A 21127-nucleotide genomic window follows, 5' to 3' on the forward strand; every position below is an offset into this window, starting at 1 on the left:
CTCCTGCCTGGAAGACTGCAAGGACCCTCTAAATAGCCTTCTTTGCTTTCATGCTTGCTACTCACAAGAGTGTGGTCTTCAGGGAATGCAAAACATCACCACCTGCTTACAGCCTCTGAATGCTTTTCCATCACATTTACGATAAAATACAAACTCCTGCTCAAGGTATACAAGGCCCTATTTAACGCAGACTTGCCCACCTCCATGATCATTCTCACCATGCCCTCTTCCCACACCATACTCCAGCTACACTGGCCTCCTTTCTGTTCCTGAAACACCGGGAATGTATTCCTGCCTTAAGCCCTTTGCACTTACTATTACAAGCTTTCTCCCTCCTGGGCTCTGAAAGAGGCAAGTCGTTCTGATCATTCAGGCTTCAGTTCAGATATCACCTTCTAGGAGAAACCTTCTCAGGTGACCTGCCTTAAGCAGCTCCAGCACTCTCAGATCAATTTTATTTCCACCGAAGCACTTTTCATCAGAAATAAGAAACTGATGATAACCCAATTCGTTTACTCTCATCACCTGTTCCTTCTGACAAGTGTGCAAATGGGGTGAGGACGAGAATTATACTATTCTTGTTCATCATTCTTATCTCTAGCACCTTGAACTGCTCAAATACTCCTACCATCAAATTATCTTTCATATGGTACAGACCATTGTGGTAGCACTCTCTAAACTGTCTGAATAGAGAATAAATTCAGGTATGTGAAATGGGGCACAGATGAAGTCAGGACAGTGTGTGATTCACTCCTTAGCAGATGGTGGCCCTATCACACAATGGAATTGCAACATTACCCACCAGCTGTGCTTGTTACCTGTCTCCTGCTGGAGTTTGAGTCCCATAAGGCAAGTACTTTCCATCCCTCACTGTTTTGTCCAGAGTGGGTAGAGCAGTGCTGAGTACAGACAAGCCTTTCATAAATATTTGTTGAATGAATGAATGAAGGATAAACAGAAGAGTTTTGCTCATCCATTGGGCATAAACCACTGTCCTCCTCCCTATTCTTGGGTCCAATAACTGCTAAACCTTAATGATAACAAGGGTGAGTAATGTTGCAACATTCTCTTAATTATCCAAAATGTGACATTAGCTAAATGCTTCTCAGTTTGAACTTTTAAACTTTTTCTTTGCACCTTTAAATACTTCTCTAGCCCCATGAAAATGGAAAATTAGGATATAAAACCAGGGATAGACTGTAAGCCCCATGAACAGCAGGAATAATGTGTTTTGCTCACTGCTGTAGCTTTAGCCTCTAGCACAGTGATCTGCTTGTAGTAAATGCTAAATAAACTATTTTTAATGAACAACCAGTGGAAAATGCCTTCACTGGCAGATGTGGCCAAAATGTGATAATAACCCAAAGTGCAGACCCGCCTGTAAAATCCCCAGATTCCCTTTCTAAAGGAACTAGATGAGTATCATGTGTAGTTACTTTCCTTTACTGACTCAACGGGGGCAAAACAAAACAAAACAAAACAGAAAAACAAAAAAAAAAACCCCACAGACCTGGAATGCAGACACTTTCCTACAGTAAGTTCAGTGGAAGTCTCTGAGAGGTCTACAATTTTATTTAGAATTCAGTATAAGATGCATCTATAAATTTCTTCCTCTCTCCCAATGAGCTGCAATCCATCAAAATTTCTAAAGCAGCCATGCATAAAAAATTATTCATGGTGATTCTGCACTGGGAAACACATGCAAGGAATATGATTTCATTTGGGAGCAGGCGTGTTCAGAAGTGATGACATAGGTTAAGCTTTTAAATGCTAATCTTATCTCTTCTGAAAGCACTGGATGACTCTTATCTGTCATCCCTACCAGAGAAGGCAAAAGAAAAAAAAAAAAAAAGCTCACACTCACAGAACTAAATTATTTTTTTTTTACGTCATCCAGACCCATTCCTAGTTTGACTAAAGAATAAAATCAACTACCTTTGCTTCAGAGTAACACAGGCATAATATCACTGTTCCCCTCTGACAAGACTTGTTTGCAAGAAGCAGAAAGTTGCATGCCAGACTACTCAGGAGTGGACTCAAATGACACTCCCCCTCACCACCCCCCCTCCAAAATAGGCTTTATTGTTGCATTTTCATGCTAATAAGCATGATTAAGTGGCAAACTCTTTTATTCCGATTTTTCACCATGACATCATGGAATTGTGCTGAGCATTCTCCATAATATCACTATGTAGGAAGAGACTCCAAATTCAGCAGAGAAAGGAAGATGTAGGACAGAAATAAGAAAGGAGAAGACTTTTTACAATGTATCAGGATGTGAGTAGTGGCATCACACAGTTTATTGTTACTATTTTTTTAAAAGGTTCTGAGTTAACAATCTTCAAAGTAAATGTCAACTATTTTGTGTTCTGAAATTCTTCCTCAAAGATGACCTGGGAAGATTATCAATTAAGCTTCCTTGTTTAATAAAACAAAAGAAGAATATGGAAAATGTACTTTAAACCCTCAAGTCCTAACTCTAAATAATGCTAGGGGAAAATAAAAAGGAACTTTCTCCTTGGGTCAGGAAAGAAGATGAGTGAGTATCCATTGCAAGATTATCCTTTGGGCTTTTTTCAAAGCAGCTGCTTTGCTGTGGAATCAAAAGTGGCTGGAGGAATACATGTAAACAGGAAGACTGCTTGGAAAGCAAAGAGATTCTCTCACCATATAGGAGAGAATGGGAATCTCAGGAAATGAAGACAGGGCCGTGTATCCAGCTAAATGAAATTTAAAAGATATGCTTCAGCTGCTGTATGATTCAAGTGCCAAATCTGCACAAGCCATTTTGCACATCCACTTCACTGTTTAATTTTTGTGTGTCATCTCCTCTTCTCATTTATGGTCCTTTTTGGAGATTTTGTTTGTAAATTGAGACAGGAGGTAGATTTCGCTACTTGTAATGTGATTATTATCCAAAACTTGAAAAAGTTTTATGGGTTTCAGAAATGATAACCTTTCAGTTTACACACAAAACCAAGCAGCTTACCTGATTTAAAAAACAGAAAAAAAGAAAAGGTAAAATAGGCCATGCTGTAAGGTTGCATAACTTTAACAACTTCAGAACTTTTGAAAACTTGGCATCAAAACATTGGGTTGGCCAAAAAGTTCATTTGGGTTTTTCCGTAAGATGTTATGAAAACACCCAAACGAACTTTTTGGCCAACCCAATAGTTTTGTGAATGTTTTAAAGTACACAAATCTAAAAAATGTTAACTTTAGAGCACTGAATTGTAAAGCAGTTGTATCATTGCCTTGGGTCACTAAGATGGTGACTTCTAATCACAGATGAAATCTGAAAACATCACTTCTTATTAAATCCTTCTCCAACTTTCTTCCTCCACACTTAAATACGTCTTTGATCTTGAGTAATGAAACATCGCTTTTGCTAAATTCCTTAATCACATCAGTCTTAAATCCACAAATATCATTTAAAATGAACCATCTAAATTTCTCATATTGTCTATTGTCTCATATTTCTTTCATCAATTTCTTGCTAGAGATTATACACATCAGAATCTAAAACTACACAACATCCTTTCCTTGTCTATTGCACTGGCTAACCATTAACCAACACAAACCGTGGAAAGAAAATATGAAAGGAAGCTTCTTGAACGTGGGTGAGCTGGAAAGAAGAATTCATTTACTCTATTTATAACAGTCTTATTAATTATTATGTATCAAGAAAAACATCTTACCTAGGCAAAAAGAGAAGATGTCAGCAATACTAATACTAAGCAAACAGACTGGGTTTAAGACTAACTAGTTGTAAGATGCTGAGCGACTTGAACAACCTTCCTAAGCCCACATTCCTCTTCTGTAAATGGAAGGATGATATAACCACCCTCATAGGTGGAGAGAATCAGGGGAGATAAAAGTATGTAACATACTTAGCTCAGGACCTGGCACATGGAATGAGCATCAGAATCATCATTTTCTTCATCATCATCAGCAGCAGTATTATGTACTAAAATCCTTTCTGGCTCTTACACCCTCTATAATCTTGAATTAGCAAGCACCATCTGGCGCCTGCTATTCAACCTACTGTGTTATTTCCTTAAAGATGGCCAGCAACTTGCCCCACCTTCCTCTTTTTGTAATCCATGGTCTCTACCCTCTTCTACAACCCCAAATGGCCCACTTCTCTCTCCAAACAGAATTATGTTTGAACAACGAATGTTTGTGCCAGGTGGTACTGCATGCACAGTTATATGCGTTTCCTATGTATGACATCAATGCGTGATAGTAATGTTCCTCCTACCTTCCAAATCACCCTCCTTGGTGCCAACCCATGTGTCAATTAAGGTCAGCAGGCATAAAACTGTAAGTACTCAGATCCATGCTTAGAATGCTACAGTCAAAGATTCAGTCAAAGATACATCTGACGAAAAAAAAAAAAAAAAAAAAGATACATCTGACGTGATTCATTAACTCATAGTTTGGTTCCAAAAACCTTTACTAAGATTCTGGTGTTGTACCACTAGCTGGGGATACCAGCATGAGGCGATTTAGCCAGGTAGACAGCTAAGTAAGAAGATAATTTCATTGCATTGTTTTCAATATATGATTTTTTTTTAATGCTACAGAAGCACGGGGTAAGATCACTAAACACAAGGAAAGTGGGGGCAGGGAAGAAGGGCAAACAGACTTCAGGGAGGACTTCCGAGAGGAGGAACCATCTCAGCTAGACCAGCTGGACGAGGAAGAGGGGCTATCAGGGCTTTCAGGACCAAATGCAGTGTGGAATATGTCACTATTTCACTGTACTTCGTTAAGTGATGCCAGCATGAAATTTACCACTCAGGGAGCAGTAGAGATAAGCAACAGCCAATCACAGAGAATCTTGTACAGTGTGTTGAGGGTTTGGACTTTATCCTGCAGGCAATGTAAAGTCAATGGAGGATTTTAACCAGGGTAGTCACATGGTCAGACTTCCATTAATAATCTAGATTGTGTGCATTAGAGAGAATCTTTAAAATTACAGAATTCACTCTCCATTTTGTTGGATAACAAAATGGATGCCCTCGGAGGGATGAACCCCATATCAACACCACATAGTTGAATTTAGGATGTGGATCTCCTATACAGTCAGAAAGTGCTTGTTCTGACTTTCCTGCCTTGCCCCCCCCCCCCCAAGTGCCAGGACACACATTTTCAAGGAAAGATGCAAAACTAAGTCCCTTTATAATCCAGCTCTCCTAAGTGACTTATAAAAGCCAATGATTCTGTCCCATTCTCCTTTGGGCCTTAAAAGAATGGACGTAGACTTTGTCCTTTTTCAACATTTAAAAGAGAGTTTTGCTTTTTGGTTTCACTTGAGTCTTGGCTCAAATTGTTGTGTTAGATCCTACTCTAAACTGAACCCAAAGTTACTTCACACTTGTCTGGGTTGATAACTTAATTTTTGAGGTAGTGATAGTCAAAGATTCAGTCAAGAAACCTCTAGAAAGAGTGTTCAGATTATACAATGTCAGAAAACAGGAGCTGTTTTCTGTCTTTCACAAGCGCTTTGAACAAGTCCATCAAAAGGAACATAACAGTTTAATGTTCTGTATAAGAATGGAATGCTTGTTTACCTGAAGTAATGGACTGATAAAAGTAACGTCTGTCTTGATGGATACAAAACTTACTTGAAGATTAACCTGAACAATCAAGCCCTTAAACTCTAAATACCATCACCCACAAGAAAATGAAACCTGAATTCATAATGCAAACATTCCCAAACTGTTGATCCTACACCTTTACTAAATTCAACACATGCAAAGAAAAAAAAAACAAAAACAACAGCAGCAAAAAAAAAAAAAAACCACAACCAACTTTGAATGCAAAAATGAATTTTTCTTGAAAGCAGCTAGCATTTACCTAGGTTTTCTGGGTACCTGGCATGAAATAGCCCTTGTCATGTACTGGCTCATTTAATCCTCAAAACCACGTGAGAAGTTAAACACTATTATAAATGTCATTTTAGAAATGAGAAAATCAGAATGTTAGAAGAATTACATGATTCAAAGTCATCCAATTTGAAGAGGCGACTCCAGATCTATGCATCTCCAAAGCTATTAATACATACTATATAGAGTAGTGTGAGGCTCATTTTGGAAGACATTAATAAACTCAAAGCTTTCATGTGTTTAGAAAGTTTGAATTTTTCATTACTCAAGGCTTAGAATAATAAGTATGACCATAGGCCTCTGAATGGAACAACACACACAATAACTGGTGACGTAGCCAAGACGTGTATCAGCATTCTTGGTCACAAAGGGGGATGCTGACCCAGATCCAGACCCTTACTAATCTCAGTTCACGGTCACACAATCCAATTTCCCATAATCACCCATAACCTCTCTCTGCTTTTCAGTGACAACAGGTTTAAATAAATTATAGCCGTCACACAAGTGGAGCAAACAGAGCACACTGAGCCATACTGATCTGTTAGCTGGTAGAATCCAGTCCCTAAAGATTAGAGATACTACTTATTGAACATCAGTGCTGGGTCAGCCAATTTCTATATATTATCTCATTTAATCTTTGTATTCTTCCAACCATGTAATATTATCCTTACCACCCCATTATACATACGAGGACATTGAGAAAGAAAGTAAACAACATGCACGTGGGTCTTGGTGAATAACAGAGCTAAGGACTTAAGCCTCATTCTAACTCCAAAGTCCATGCTCCTTTGAGTGTCTGCATGAGGCCAATGAGTCAAACATTTGTACAAACACAACTTAGTTCTTAATAGTATAGCAGGAAAACGTGTTGAGTCTGAAAAGTACTTTTCTATAATAGTACAATTCTGTGAGTGACAATCACAAAGCAGGTATGCAACATCCTATTTCCAGGTTAAAAAGCTACAAAGTATTATTATTCCATTTTACAGAAGAGGAAATTCAGTTTAAGAGAAGGTTAAGCAAAGTTAAATAATTTGCTTAAGATCCCTTGGCAAGCTAGAGCCAGACGTAAAACCTTGGTGCTTTTGACACAAAAGCCATGCTCTTTCTTTTCCCTCTTGACAAGTGGTTATATTTCTGTTGATGCAGAAAATGACTTCTCCTCCCAGATAGGGAAAAGTAGATCACTCACCAATTCATGGGAAGGACTCATGTTATGTCCCCCCAATTCCAAGTATAGCATAGAGTTTAGGAATGTAGGCTCTAGTTCCAGACCGCCTGGTTCATAAGCCAGCTCCACCACGTATTAGCTCTGTGACCTTGGGCACAGAATAGAAAGAAGTAACTTTGCTCTAGGTAAAATATCTTGCGATTATAATTATACACATTTAGCTCTTTTTCAGTTTGTGGTTAAAGTAGGGAATGAAAACAATTATTCAGGACTAAAGTGAATTCCAAGCCTGAGGTATTTGGATAAATTGCTTGAACTTTCCCTTTCATTCTGACAATGGAGACTTTGTAATTAAAGTCACTTTCTTAAGAAAGGAGTCACCACTGTTGATAAGCTTACCATTTGTTTAATGCTATTAGGATTTCCTAGGTGCCTGGCACTGGACTAAGGGCTTTTTGTGGATTATTTCATTTAATCTTCACAACCACCTTTGAGAAATGTACTCCTGCTCTCCATCTTTGGCAGATGGGGAAACTGAGGCTCAGAGGATTAGCCAACCAAAGTGGGTCATCTAACTGCAGTCTATTTGGTTCATCACATCTCTGTTCTGTTGTTTCCTTCACCTGTGTTCAAATGATTCCAGGACCTTTTAGCGAACAACTTCATTTCCGCTAAACTGATAAATTACATAGCGATGCTGCCGCTAAGGGTGCTCCAACAGTCAATTGTTTCAAAAAATAGTCACATCAATGCAGAAAATGAATTTTTACTATTCATGCAGTTGGACTGACAAGGAATTACAAAGCAAAGGTCACAACTTTAATGGCTGGTAGCTTTAACAAACAGACATAAGCATAAAGACATTATTAAGTAGTTTTCTAAAAATGATCACCGCCACTTAAAATTGTGTTTGGGGCTTCCCTGGTGGCGCAGTGGTTGGGAATCTGCCTGCCAATGCACGGGACACGGGTTCAAGCCCTGGTCTGGGAAGATCCCACATGCCGCGGAGCAAATGGGCCCGTGAGCCACAACTACTGAGCCTGCGTGTCTGGAGCCTGTGCTCCGCAACAAGAGGTCCGCGCACCGCGATGAAGAGTGGCCCCCTCTTGCCACAACTAGAGAAAGCCCTCGCACAGAAACGAAGACCCAACACACCCAAAAATAAATAAATAAATAAGTAAATTAAAAAATAAAATAAAATAAAATTGTGTTTGGAAAGATCATGAAAATAGAGCAAACTGATTAATCCCCAAAGCATCTTTTCTCCCCCAAGAAGTTATTTTGCAACACAATTTTCAAATATTTAAAAACCTCCCCTCTGCCAAGAAAAGTACCATTTTATTTTGAAAGACACCAAGGTTTCGGCAGTAATTCTTAATTCCATAAATTAAAATGGCATTTTTCCAGTTTACAAGGACCTCCCACACAACAGGTCAGCTGAGGCAGGCATTCGATGGCTAAGGAGACGGAGGTGGGAGAGGCTGGGGACCAAGCCCTGGCTCCCTGACTTGTGGGAGTGCTGCTGCTCTGCACAGCCATTTACCCTCCTGGGTGGTACTGAGGAGCTCAACCAGAAGCAACCCCTCACTCTCCCCGGGAGCCCTGCTTTGCCTGCTGTCAGCCTTCCCCTTATAGGATTAAAAAAACATCATCTTCACATGCAAATTTTTTTTAAAAACAGGCTTGAGGGGGCTTCCCTGGTGGCGCAGTGGTTGAGAGTCTGCCTGCCAATGCAGGGGACACGGGTTCGAGCCCTGGTCTGGGAAGATCCCACATGCCGGGGAGCAACAGGGCCCGTGAGCCACAACTGCTGAGCCTGCGCGTCTGGAGCCTGTGCTCCGCAACAAGAGAGGCCGCGATAGTGACAGGCCCGCGCACCGCGATGAAGAGTGGCCCCTGCTCGCCGCAGCTGGAGGGGGTCCTCACACAGAGGCGAAGATCCAACACAGCTAAAAAAATAAATTAAAAAAAAAAAAATTCAATGTTGTAATTCTTGAATTTCTCTCTAATTAAAAAAAAAAAAAAAAGAGTGGCCCCCGCTTGCAACTGGAGAAAGCCCTTGCACAGAAACGAAGACCCAACACAGCTAAAAAAATAAATTAAAAAAAAAAAATTCAATGTTGTAATTCTTGAATTTCTCTCTAAAAAAAAAAAAAAAAAAGAGTGGCCCCCGCTTGCAACTGGAGAAAGCCCTCGCACAGAAACGAAGACCCAACGCAGCCATAAATAAATAAACAAATAAATTTAAACAAACAAAAAAAGGCTTGAGTCTTACAGATTGTATGTATATGTATATTTAAATATGCGTTCATTCCATTGACGTGGTTTAATGGAATCTAGTTTTTAGAATTAAACAGGCTTGGCTCCAAATCCAAGCTCTTCCACTTACTTGCAAATTTTTTCCCTTTTAATCTTGGGCAAGTGTTCTTAATCTCTCTGAACTTTAGTTTCCTTATTTGTTAAAAAAAAATGATATCAATAATAATATCTGCTTCATAACATTTTTTTTTTTTTTTGCTAGAATCAAATGAGATATTCCTGTGCAGTTTGTGGCCTGGTGCCTCATCTATTGCGAGTAATCAACGGATATTAACGTATTAACTAGTCTTATTACTTCATTCTTTCTCTTATTTTTTTTTTTTGGCCATGCCCCGTGGCATGTGGGATCTTAGTTCCCGGACCAGGGATCAAACCCATGCCCTGTGCATTGGAAGTGCGGAGTCTTAGCCACTGGACTGCCGGGGAAGTCCCCTATCCTTTCTCTTCTTAAGCAGCTTGTCTTTTGGCCTATTTTGTATAACTGTTGCCTTTCATAGAAAGGGGAGAATGATAAAGGGGGTAAAATTGGAGGAAAATTTTGTTTAGTTTGCTAAGAGTGCTTGAGAGTGTTAAAGAAGGTAGATTGTGTATAAATAAGGCAGTTAAGGTATTAAGCTCTATTATTTTAATTCATTTATTCATGCAAGCCCTATAGCCAAAGGCAGGAACTGTGAACAATGAATTTATGTCTTACAGCATGTGGATTTGCTGAAAGGTTCCATGATTCGCTCTTCTTGCAGAGAAGGAACTTATTATTTACTAAAAGCAAGTCCCTGTGCCCTTACACAGCCTATCTCACTTAATCATGACATCAGTACTACCAGTAGATAGTTATTTCTGCACCCATTTTAAAGATTGGGAAGGAGAAGTTCAGAGAGAAACACTTACTGAAAGGCACACTGCTAGTAAGCGGCCGAACCACTACTACATTTGATTCAGTCCAATGTTTTCTGTATTCTCACATGCCCACCAGTTTCACTTAGTAAATAATAGTGCACATTCACTGAAAATTAATACTGTAAATGGGGAACAAAGTAGCCTTTCTAATCATCAACCAGACACATCTGTGTATAACAGAGCCAGGATAGTAGTTAAAATTTGCCTTCTGTTAAAAAAAAAAAAAGAAAAAGGCTTCTAAAAAAGGTTATTGGCACTTAACAACCTGAAATCAGGCATGTATTTATTCAACAACATTCCATCTGTGTTCACTGAACCTCTAGTATGAGCCACTCTGCTAGGTAACTGGAATCACAAAATTTTTGTTGCCAACTATTACAGGCAACTGTTTTTAATATCTGAATTGTGTTTGCTTTTGATTTAATGTTCCTATAAGCAGAACATGTATCTTTGAGGTTCTAAATAGGCCGCACTAATACTCTGTGGTAGTGCCAGCTAAATCTCTTTGTGTGTTAATCATGACCATAAAACACCTTGAGTTGGTAAGTTAAAGACCTTTTCCTCTTCTGTGAATTGGGGTTTAAAAAAACAGTACCTACCTCCCAGAAGAAAAGTTCTTTGAATTCATCTTGGAACTGTTTTCTACTAAGTGCCATTTTGGCATGATCTTATTATCAGGGTGATTTGATTTTACAAAACAATCATGAAAGTATTTAAAATGGATACACATTTAAATGTCAAATGCTTGACACAGACTGTAGTAAATTTCATTCCTTCAAGCTGAATCATTTATGTGTGACATTTATACAGAAATGCAAACAATAAATGGTCAAATCGATAAAAGTCTATGGAATTGTTTAAGAATAAGAAAGATCCAAATTTCAAACGGGGAACTATTTTTTATGGTCCACTATTTTCTAGTACTGTTAAGATGTAGAGTACCATTATGGCCATAGTACATTATAAACAAACGTGTCCTAAACTTTTAAAGTATTTTCCTGGGCAGGGGTTAAGAATTAGAAAAAACAAAACTGTTACAATTTGTTGCATAACAATGGAAGGATTATATAAACCCTATTTTGTCGTTGGATGCTTTTCTACATAGAATTAATTTCATCCAGTACTAAAAACATTATACTAATATCCTCCTTTTGATTCTTCATGAACGTTTTCTAACTACTTTATTATCCCTGCATTTTAGCAACCCCTTTGCACCACCTGGAAGCAGAAAGCACCAGCCCAGCTCCTTTACTGTGATAATTTATCTTTCTAACAAACAGTAGAATGACCTGTGTTAGTTCTCCACCTAACAGAACATATCAGAGATCTCTGGGTAGGGCCGGCTGAAGATAGCAGCTTTCTAAAATCGCCAGAGATCCAAACTAAAGTAATGACAGAGGTTTTAGTCGGTCATCAAAAATGGAAATCCCTAACGTGTTGACTATTTCAGAAGTGTCAAACTGTAGGTTTAACACAGAACCAGAAATAACGATGTGTGACTGCCGGGGTTTGTTTTGCAATCCTTGGGTTTTCTAGATCACATTAGAAACCATTTTATATGAAGCACCTCTACCCTGCCTCCCTCCTCCCATCTAAAGTTCTGCAGTGAATGTAAATTTTAACAGCCATCCATGTGGACAACGCATCCCAGGAAGGGTGCAAGGCCTTTATAAACACAACCTACTTTCTTTGCAACACTCTTCTTGGAAATCAAGGAATCTGTGTTTTCACAAGGCAGCTGTCTAGGAAGGCTTTGCGAAAGGGACCCCAAGTAAACAGTGGAAAACTTGGCACAACGGGGCTCCTCACAATAGACAACCACTATTAAGCTGTAATTTTTAGAGGCGACCTGGTTTACTACCACTCAAACACTGGCATTTAGAAGAAACAGGCCAATTACGAGATGTGATTCAGCCCTGGACTTTAGTAAAGGCACTTAAATGGAAAGGTCCTTGGCTTCAGAGATTTCAAGTCAAGGGGAAAAAGAGGCAAAAGTGCTAAGCACCCACAGGGCTTTTAAACAAAAGATGAACTTCTGCTCCTGAAAGGGCAACAGAGTATGTGTATGCAAGACAAACAACGGCCCCCTTCAGGCTGTGCTCTGTCCTCCCTGGTCTCCAGTGGGGGCACAGTATGCAGTCAGAGTACATTATACAGTGGGGATGCCCTTTCTGCAAAGGTGAAGGAGGCTGGGGCTTACTTTTTCAAGTGAGCACTGACGATGGCTTTGCTCTCGCTCTCTCGTCTTGTGCGCCCTTTTGCATGGTCACCCTAGAGAGCAAAGGCATTCTTTGCAAGGCCACTGTCAGATTTTTGAGCTGCTGTCTGCGCACCAGGAACACAGAAAAGGCACCCTAACTGCCCCCTTAGAGACTACATTCTAATCAGCAGCACTCCAAGCCCCAAGGCAACAGCTACACCTGCAAAGTCAAGTGCTGAATTCCTTCATCCAGATAAATGAAAGATAGCTACTGCTGCTTTTTTAAAGTGTCTGGATCATTGCCTCAATTCTGAACATGGTTTTAGCAGGAAGTTCACTAGATTTTGCTGGTGCTTAGAGCAGAAGAGCATTATCATCATTGTCACAGCTCTATTTTCTGCGGAATCCGTGGTCTCTTGCCTGGAGGAGGGGGTTCAGACCCACAAAAAGTCAGGGCAAGGAGAGACTGAGACTCGGCAACGTGCCATCCACAGAAACCGTCTTTCCCGGAGGCAGAAGGGCTGCTCCCTCCTTTTTCAGCCTCTGTGTCTCCAGCTGCAGACCTCTCCCCTTCACTCTTCTTCTCAGGGTTAACTCTAGGGCACAATATTACTGAGGCTCAGTGACTTGCCCAAGACTTGCCCAAGACTACGAAGATCCAGTGACTGGCCCTGGACCCAGAGCCAAGTGCAGGGTCCGTACCTCTGATTCCCTCCACAAAAGTTCTTTCCACTACAGGATCAAATTCTCTCCATTTCTACTCCACGCACACAGCTATTGGAGACCACAGGGGTAGAAACAATAAGCAAATATGGAGAGGCAGACATTCATTAGTTATGTAAGATGACCTCCTCTGGCTGTCTGACTTTGCCTTATGATTCTTCTTCACTCAGAGGATTTAAAGATTGGAAGAGAGAAAGTAAAGAGCCCCTTCAACTATGGATATTGCCAAAATAGCAAGTGCAAATACCATTCTTGTTATAGAGAAATACCAAGTAGCAGGTGAAAAGGCTAAAAGTACAACAGTCTAAGTTGAAATCTCCTTCATTTCTCCCCATTGGCTGCTTTATTATCATAAAACAATGGTTAAAATTTCTATTCACACCAAAGCAATGACTACATGAATCTCAGAACCAAAGGAAGCTAAAATGCCATCTGGTTCAAACATCTATTTTACTAGTACCTTAGACATAGAGAATTTTAGAACTGGAAGGCACTTAGAAATCACCTAGTCCTACTCTCTCATTTTACAGCGGAGGAAACTGAGGTCCAGAGAGATTCAAATGCCTGCCCGAAGTCATACAACATAGTACCTGCGCTAATAAATGAACTCCATCCCCTAATAACCAAGTCAACGTGGCAGCCTAGAAAAAAACAGTAAAATGTAGTCAAAAGACAAAGAGAGTTACGTAACGGACAGTCTTCCTTTAGATGACACACACTGCAATTTTAGAAAAAGATCCATGAGGCCTAATTATAAGAAAATCACCCCCTATCACCTCCATTTTTCTGGACAGAAGGAAATAGGTAGAGATGGGATAATGACAATTCTCTCCAACTCCCAGCCCCTGTAAACAATTTTTAGCATGCCCATAATTAAGCGAAAAGGCAAAAACACCTCACCGCATCTATAAATCAGTAAGGCTATAGTCAATGGTTTTTATGAGACGAAGTCTAAACAAAATAACCCTGAAAACAGATTATAAAAGCATCCTGGTGTTCCTTCAATTTGTTTTATAAATTGTTCTGACTACACAGGTGACTAACACCAAAAAAGAGAGTCTCCTGCAGCTGCTTATGATTCATGTACTAGAAAACAAAGATAAAAGATCACTCCTGACAGATTTATATCCAAACGCCTTACCCTAATTTACGAAAGGGAACATTAAGGTAACTGAGAAAAGAAAAAAAAAAAAAAAAATCTCCCAAACTTGCATAATGAAAAAAATAAAAATGTCACCACACGTTGCCTGGTAAAGACCATAAAGACACCCTGCAGACATGAACGCTTGTCCTCACTCTGAAGAGCAAGTTCAAGAACACCAAGGACAGGAAACTGACCCAGTCTCTTTAGTCTAAAATGAAATAAAATAAACCCTCAAGTGTCATGGACATATATACACTACCAAATGTAAAATAGATAGCTAATGGGAAGCAGCCGCATAGCACAGGGAGATCAGCTCAGTGCTTTGTGACCACCTAGAGGGGTGGGATGGGGAGGGTGGGAGGGAGGGAGATGCAAGAGGGAAGAGAAATGGGAACATATTGTATATGTATAACTGATTCACTTTGTTATAAAGCGGAAGCTAACACACCATTGTAAGGCAATTATACTTCAATAAAGATGTTTAAAAAATAAAAATAAAAAAAATAAAAATAAACCCTCAGAGTCAGACAAAGGGAACTTAGAAAGCAAGAGTACGGAAATACGGAAGTGAATCGGAGATGGTGATTATATTCCCATTTTCTATTCCAATTTTCAATTTTAACTCTCTTATTTTCACTTTTTAAGAAAAACTTTAAAGCATTTATCATTTCTCCTGCCACAGATAGCCTTTCTTTTCACATTCCTGATTTGATAGTACAAACAGGTATCAGTTTATAAGGCTGAATGCAGAGATCCAGATTTATGAAAATTTGGTCTCTGTGCTTTGATGGTTAAGCATCATTTACCTGCAAAAGCTAGTTTTTTTTTTTCTGGCTTTTAAGTTAGTCGGCAGGCAATTCTCTTCTCAGGGATAATACATTCAGGCTGTAACTACAGTGAGCCACTGTGCTGGGATACAGACATATATAAAATCTCATTTAATCCTTACAGGTCTTTATAACTATTTTATAATCATTGTACAGATTGCAAAATGGAAATCCCAAGAAGTTAAACCATGTGCCTAAAGTCATTTGTCTTCCCAGTGGTAAAACAGGAATTAGAATCAAAGTCTTGAAAAGCTAGAACCTAAGGTCTCTCCACTATATCTCAGGTGTTCCCTAGACATGGATGGGGAAGGGCACACACAGTGGGGCTCGCCGGACCATGCAAGAAACCTCCAGTTTCAGACTAGCTATTTGGGGAGAATTTTTTTTTAAATGTTATTGATGGTGATGGAAAGATTTCAATAACCCTATCATTATAGAATAAATGTGATTCATAATTTGCTATCTCCAAATCAGCAGTTAGATATAAATAAAATTTGGCGATTTTAATTGGTTTGGCTCAGGCCTTCAGATTTCCATATGGTTATTTTCCTTGTTTTATGTTACATGTAATCGACTTAGCACTTGAGTTTTAAAGTCTTGGCAGAATCTATCAATTAAAAGCTACAAAAATTAGGATTGTTCAAAGCACACATTCCAAATGGAGCGATTTTAAGGACAAAATTAAAAAATGCTCTTTTCATAAATGTTAAAGTTTTCTATAAACTTGCATCATCACCCAGATGACAAACTTCATACAGACAAAAGAGAGATATTTTCTCTGGAAAAACAAAAGCTAATAAACATTCTATTTGCTTCTTCTGAGAACTAATGTGTGCCCAAAATGGCCTTTTCTACACCGTTTGCCAGATGAATTTTTCCTATCTTCATATTTCTAAAACTGACAGCAGTCGTGAAAACTCTCACAGACCATCTCAAAACTAAAATGTAAGTACAACATCAATAAACATGGCGCCTTTTCTAATTGGTCTTGCAAATTAAGATGTTCAATTGTTATTTAATATACCAGTTTATCAGAGTATTACACTGAAAAAGAAATGATTATACATTGAAATAGATGTTCTTTCTAAGCCAGAGACACAATTCCCTTCAGAAAACATAAAACCACACAATATGGATAAAATACATTCAGAAATCTGAAAAATGCAAAATGCTTTCATTTCTGTAGACTTGTGACTAAACTTATCGTTAAAATTGCTCCTCATGACTACTGCCCGTGTAATTATTTCCCATATGCTAAAAGTTCATCACACGTGCTAAATAAATTAAAGAATCATTTGTCAAACCTCAAGTGGTCGTTGGTGAATTTCCACATTTATTTAGCTTGACTGAGAGTCCAGAATGCCTGATGTCCCTGTGATTCTTGGAGAGCTGCACAATTCAAGTGTATTTTTAAAATTATCATTAAATTCTCATTTTATATCTTGGGTAATGGAAGGGTACACAACTGTTTGTTTTATAACAGAACTCTGGAATTGATGCCATCTTTATAAATGATTATTTAAACTACTGAATGTTAATAGATATTCCTCCCTGGCAAGTATAACATTAGATTCAGTAGAACAATCTTACGTCTTAATGTCAGATTTCCTTATACTACTCTCCATCCATACAGAGTTGCACCGGAAATTTCTTTGTAACTTTTGGATTAGAAAATTTAACAATATGAATGAGGATCTAAGCACCACCCCCCATTTCCACTGATTATTTCATTGATTTCATGCTATTTCCAGGGTCCCCTTTTTCAATGGCAAGAATGTGGAATTGCTAGAAGTATCTTTAAAGGAAACCTTGAAGGTCAGTAGATCCCAAGCAATGAATGCCTTCATTCACCAAGGGCACTGCCCTCCTTTGCCTTCAGTCCTTTAACAGCAGCAAGTTCCCCCAAAGGGCTTGCACTTTTACTTGGCCTGAGTAGGTCACATTTCTAAAATACTTAGCTGTCTGCAGTGTCTCTGGTCAGCAGTACTGAGTCACTAACACCAAGGAGTTTCAGGCTAGTTTGACCTCTTTCTAGTTTTCAATGGAATTATCCCATGTAATCCAATTTACACAGCCATTTAATCAAAGTGAGAAAGGAGATTACAGAGCTCACATTTGTTTTGCAAAGCAAGGGTGCAAGGATCATCAATCCTACTGACTCTCAAAGTGACTTGATAGTACATCGCCCCCCTTTGGATTGTTGGTCATTAACCTGATCTGTCTCCAGTGATCTTGTTTAAATAGGAAGGTTTAGGCTCTTTTCCTGAACTAGAAGGTAGAGGTTTCTCCACCCACATCTCACCACTACCATTCATGTGAGCAGATGCTACTATAACAAAGAATTGGTTCCCCGTCCGCCCATGCTTATTATTCCACAAAGCAGAAAGCATGTACGAATCAAGTAATTACATTAAAACTTCTCTTCTGTTGCCAGTCTTTAACATTTGCATTTCAACAGCCCACTGTGGTGATCCCAGGTGCTTTGCCTATAAACTAACCTGCTTGCAGGAGAGGAACCTGCGCTCCGCTCCTCTCCTCGGTCTTGGGCAGCTGCCCTAGACTACACAAACCTTTCTGCTAGGCCATGTCCCTCCCTCCTGCCCTTTTCCACACGGGTGCAATGGGCTCGAGTCTTCCTACTCCCCTCTGAATGTGTACCCTTCCCAGGTCTAGACACCTATTTAAAATATGACACTAAGTATGTCATGAAATAAAGCATTTTCAGCACGTTCTAAACTGAAGATCTGTACAAACCTTTTCCCCACCACTTCCACCCCTTCGACACACTTCAGGAATTGCAATCTCCGACAGCACCTCTGGGGGGTGAAAGGGCAGCCTTACCCAACCCGCAGCAGATAACAGAAAAATTCCTAAGGGGAGAAGTAAGTAGAGGTAAGACCTGCAGTGGCAAAAAGAACTGTGCATGGGAGTACAGTGGCGGCCCTTTCTAAACGACAATCCAGATATATGCTGCAAGAAAAAACAACAAAAACAAAACTAATTGTACCCCTGGACGGTGCTGTACCACTGTGCTTCTGTATAATGCACAATTTTGCAGCACTGGGAATTACCTCAATAACTACCATCAGAGGTGCCCATTAAAACACACACACACAACTTTTTCTCTTCTGTAATGGAAGAAAGTGGGTGCAATGTGGAGGTATTACCCCCTCTAGAGCTCTCTTGCCGAGAGCCGCAAACCTAGCAGACGCCGCGGGAGTCAAGTTTCCCGGGGCTGGCCGGGCAGGTTCTCCGCCCAGCCGAACGCGGCCACTAAGGAACTCTGGGTTGGCTAAGTTCCAGCGGCTGCACCCGCGTCCGCACGAGCCAGGTACCCACCCAGGGGCTGCACAAAAATCTGGGTGCGCGAGCGAGCGTGGCGCGTGGGGAGCTGTTGTGTAATGTCCCCGAAATCCACGGGAAAATGCCTCCGGTGCAAAGACATGCCTTTCAGTAATCACTTAAACTCTCCGGCCAAAGAACAGATCCTTCCATCTTACAGGAATTGCGGGTCCCGACTGACAGCTCCCAACTTAAGGGCTGCAGCTCCAAACTTGACACGGGCTCCCTCTCATCACTCCCACTCCTCCTCTCCCAGGCTCACCCGGGCCGGGCGGCTAGGGCTCGCACGCCACGCCCGCCTCCCCAGCGCCCTCCAGGCTCTTCCGGCAGGCACAGCCCCGAACGCCCCGGCACTTGGGGCCGGGACGCGCCGGCCTCCAGGCGCGATTTTCTTGGAGAGCCGGCGAGCTCCCGGGCGCGCCCTACTCACTTGTGTCTTCTTCATAAGGAAAGGCAGCGCTGTGATCCAGCCCAGGCAGCGGTGTGGCAACTCCGTTTAGCTGTTCTGGAGCTCCAGCATATTGCATGAGCAGCGGCTGCAGATAGTCCATGCATTGGGTAGCCCGAGCGCAACGCCCTCTCCACTGCCCGTGCTTCGCGCAGCGCTCCCGATCCCTGCGAGAGGCGGCGAGTGAAGCCCGAGCTAGGCAACCGCCAGCACTTTTATACAGCTCCCTCCCGCCTACTCCGGACACGCCTCCTTCCCTTCCGGAGCTCCGGGGAAGCGAGACTGGGCTGGGGCACGGGAGGGAGACCCGGGAGGGCGGCCGGAGCCCCGCGAATACACCAGAGTTGGACAAATCAAGCCAAGCGCGTCCCCTCGCCGGGGGGCCCGTGTGCGCACGGCCGGGAGGCCACCAGGGCGCGGGGGCGCCGAGGGTGAAGCTGGACACCATGCAGCCGCCGCTCGCGCTGCACGCGGGTAGTGGAGAGTCCCTGCTCGGCCTCTCAGCTCCGCCGGGGCTCACCTGGCACCGCCGGGGGACGGAAGGAGTACCTCGCGCGCTGGCGAGGGCCCGGAGCTCCCTCTTTTCTGTAGAGACGGTGCGGGAGAGGTCACGGGGGGCCTAGCTAACAATTCGTCCCTTCCTGCTTTATGGAAATGTTTTTAAAGCTTAATTAGGATCTATATAGTTAGGCCATTGTCTTACCTTTGTTTTTTTTAAACAGTTACTTTAGTGAATGAATATTTAATCATTGAAATAATTGTTGACTCAGGATTGAATACTGCTAAGGGAGATGCTGTTTCCAGAATGGTTTACTGCTGTTTCTTTAGAAATTAAGATAGAAAGAGAAGCGATAGGTTATTAAACGCGGAGATCACCAACCCAGCCAGAGTTTTGAAAACTGTACTTTTTTGCTGGAGAAGGTTTTGGAGTCGGAAAGATAATGCAACAACAGTAAAAGTAGATAAAACCATTATATGATGCACTTAATTACATACCAGGCGCCGCGCCGTGCTAAGTACTTTACAGAGATTATCTCGTCAAATCTTTTCCATAAATCTATTGTATAGGTCCTGTCATTTTTATTCCCAGTTTATAGTTGATGAAACAGTCTTAGGTCAATTTTCCCAAACCACAGCTAGGAAATGGCAGAACTTAATTTGAATCCAGAGCCCTGGCTATACAGCTTTTTGTTTGTTTGTTTTGGGCTGCGTTGGGTCTTCGCTGCTGCGTGTGGGCTTTCTCTAGTTGCCCGATCGGGGGGCTACTCTTGGTTGCGGTGCTCGGGCTTCACATTGCGGTGGCTTCTCTTGTTGCGCAGCACGGGCTCTAGGCCTTCGGGGCTTCAATAGTTGTAGCTCGGGGGCTCTAGAGCGCAGACTCAGCGAGCCATGTGAGATCTTCCCGGACCAGAGATCAAACCCGTGTCCCCTGCATTGGCAGGCGGATTCTTAGCCACTGCGCCACCAGGGAAGTCCCCGATAGAGCTTTTAAAAAATACTTAAAACAAATATTAACTCTCCAAACCCCGCCCCCCGCCCCCCCACCCCCCGCTTTTTTTTAAGTCTGAGCTGTGTCTTCATTGCCGTAGGCGGGCTCCAAAACCCTTTTATATTTGTTCTTATAACTGGAGAACACTAAAAAGCATTTTATTAATTTTTTTAAAGAAAATATTTACTAGACATTAACATCAATAATCTATGAAATAAGAATAATGTGTAAATTTAGGAATTAGGTATTTTAATAAGAGAGTAAGATTCCAAATTTGCCTTAATTAGTTCAGTGTGCCTCTTTTACAAACGAATATGCCAAACCTATAACCATAAGAAACAAGAAACTAGGTAAAATTTGAAGCTCGCTGTGTCAATTTTCTATCACTGCTGTGACAAATAACCAAAACTTAATCACTTTAAACAACACAAATTTATTATCTTGCAGTTTGGAGGTGAGAAGTCCAAAATGGATCTCCCTGGGCTAAATGTTGGCAGGGCTGTGTTCCTTATAGAAGCTCTAGAGAGTTCCTTTTCTTGCCTTTCCAGGCTTCTAGAAGCTATCCAGATTTTTTGGCTCATAGCCACCTTCCTCTTCAAAGTCAGTTGTGATGAGTTGAGTCCTCACATCACCCACTCTGCCCTTCCCTTCTGCCTCCTTCCACTTCTAAGGACCT

The 21127-nt window shown here is 41.1% G+C and overlaps 1 protein-coding gene across 3 annotated transcripts in view; it reads right to left on the reverse strand.

Moving 5' to 3' along the window:
- Window positions 1-19165, reverse strand: part of KITLG (KIT ligand) — an 88395-nt gene extending 69230 nt beyond the window's left edge. For 2 of the 3 annotated variants that reach the window (XM_036866491.1, XM_036866492.1), the window contains exon 1: window positions 18945-19165. In XM_036866491.1, coding sequence (XP_036722386.1) covers window positions 18945-18959 — 15 coding nt within the window. In that variant the 5' untranslated portion in view covers window positions 18960-19165. The remainder of the gene's footprint in view (window positions 1-18944) is intronic. The other variant, XM_036866490.1, reaches the window with a different exon arrangement.
- Between the last annotated feature and the right edge of the window lie 1962 nt (window positions 19166-21127).

This window comes from Balaenoptera musculus, chromosome 10, assembly GCF_009873245.2.
Source record: "Balaenoptera musculus isolate JJ_BM4_2016_0621 chromosome 10, mBalMus1.pri.v3, whole genome shotgun sequence".
Lineage (NCBI taxonomy): Eukaryota > Metazoa > Chordata > Mammalia > Artiodactyla > Balaenopteridae > Balaenoptera > Balaenoptera musculus.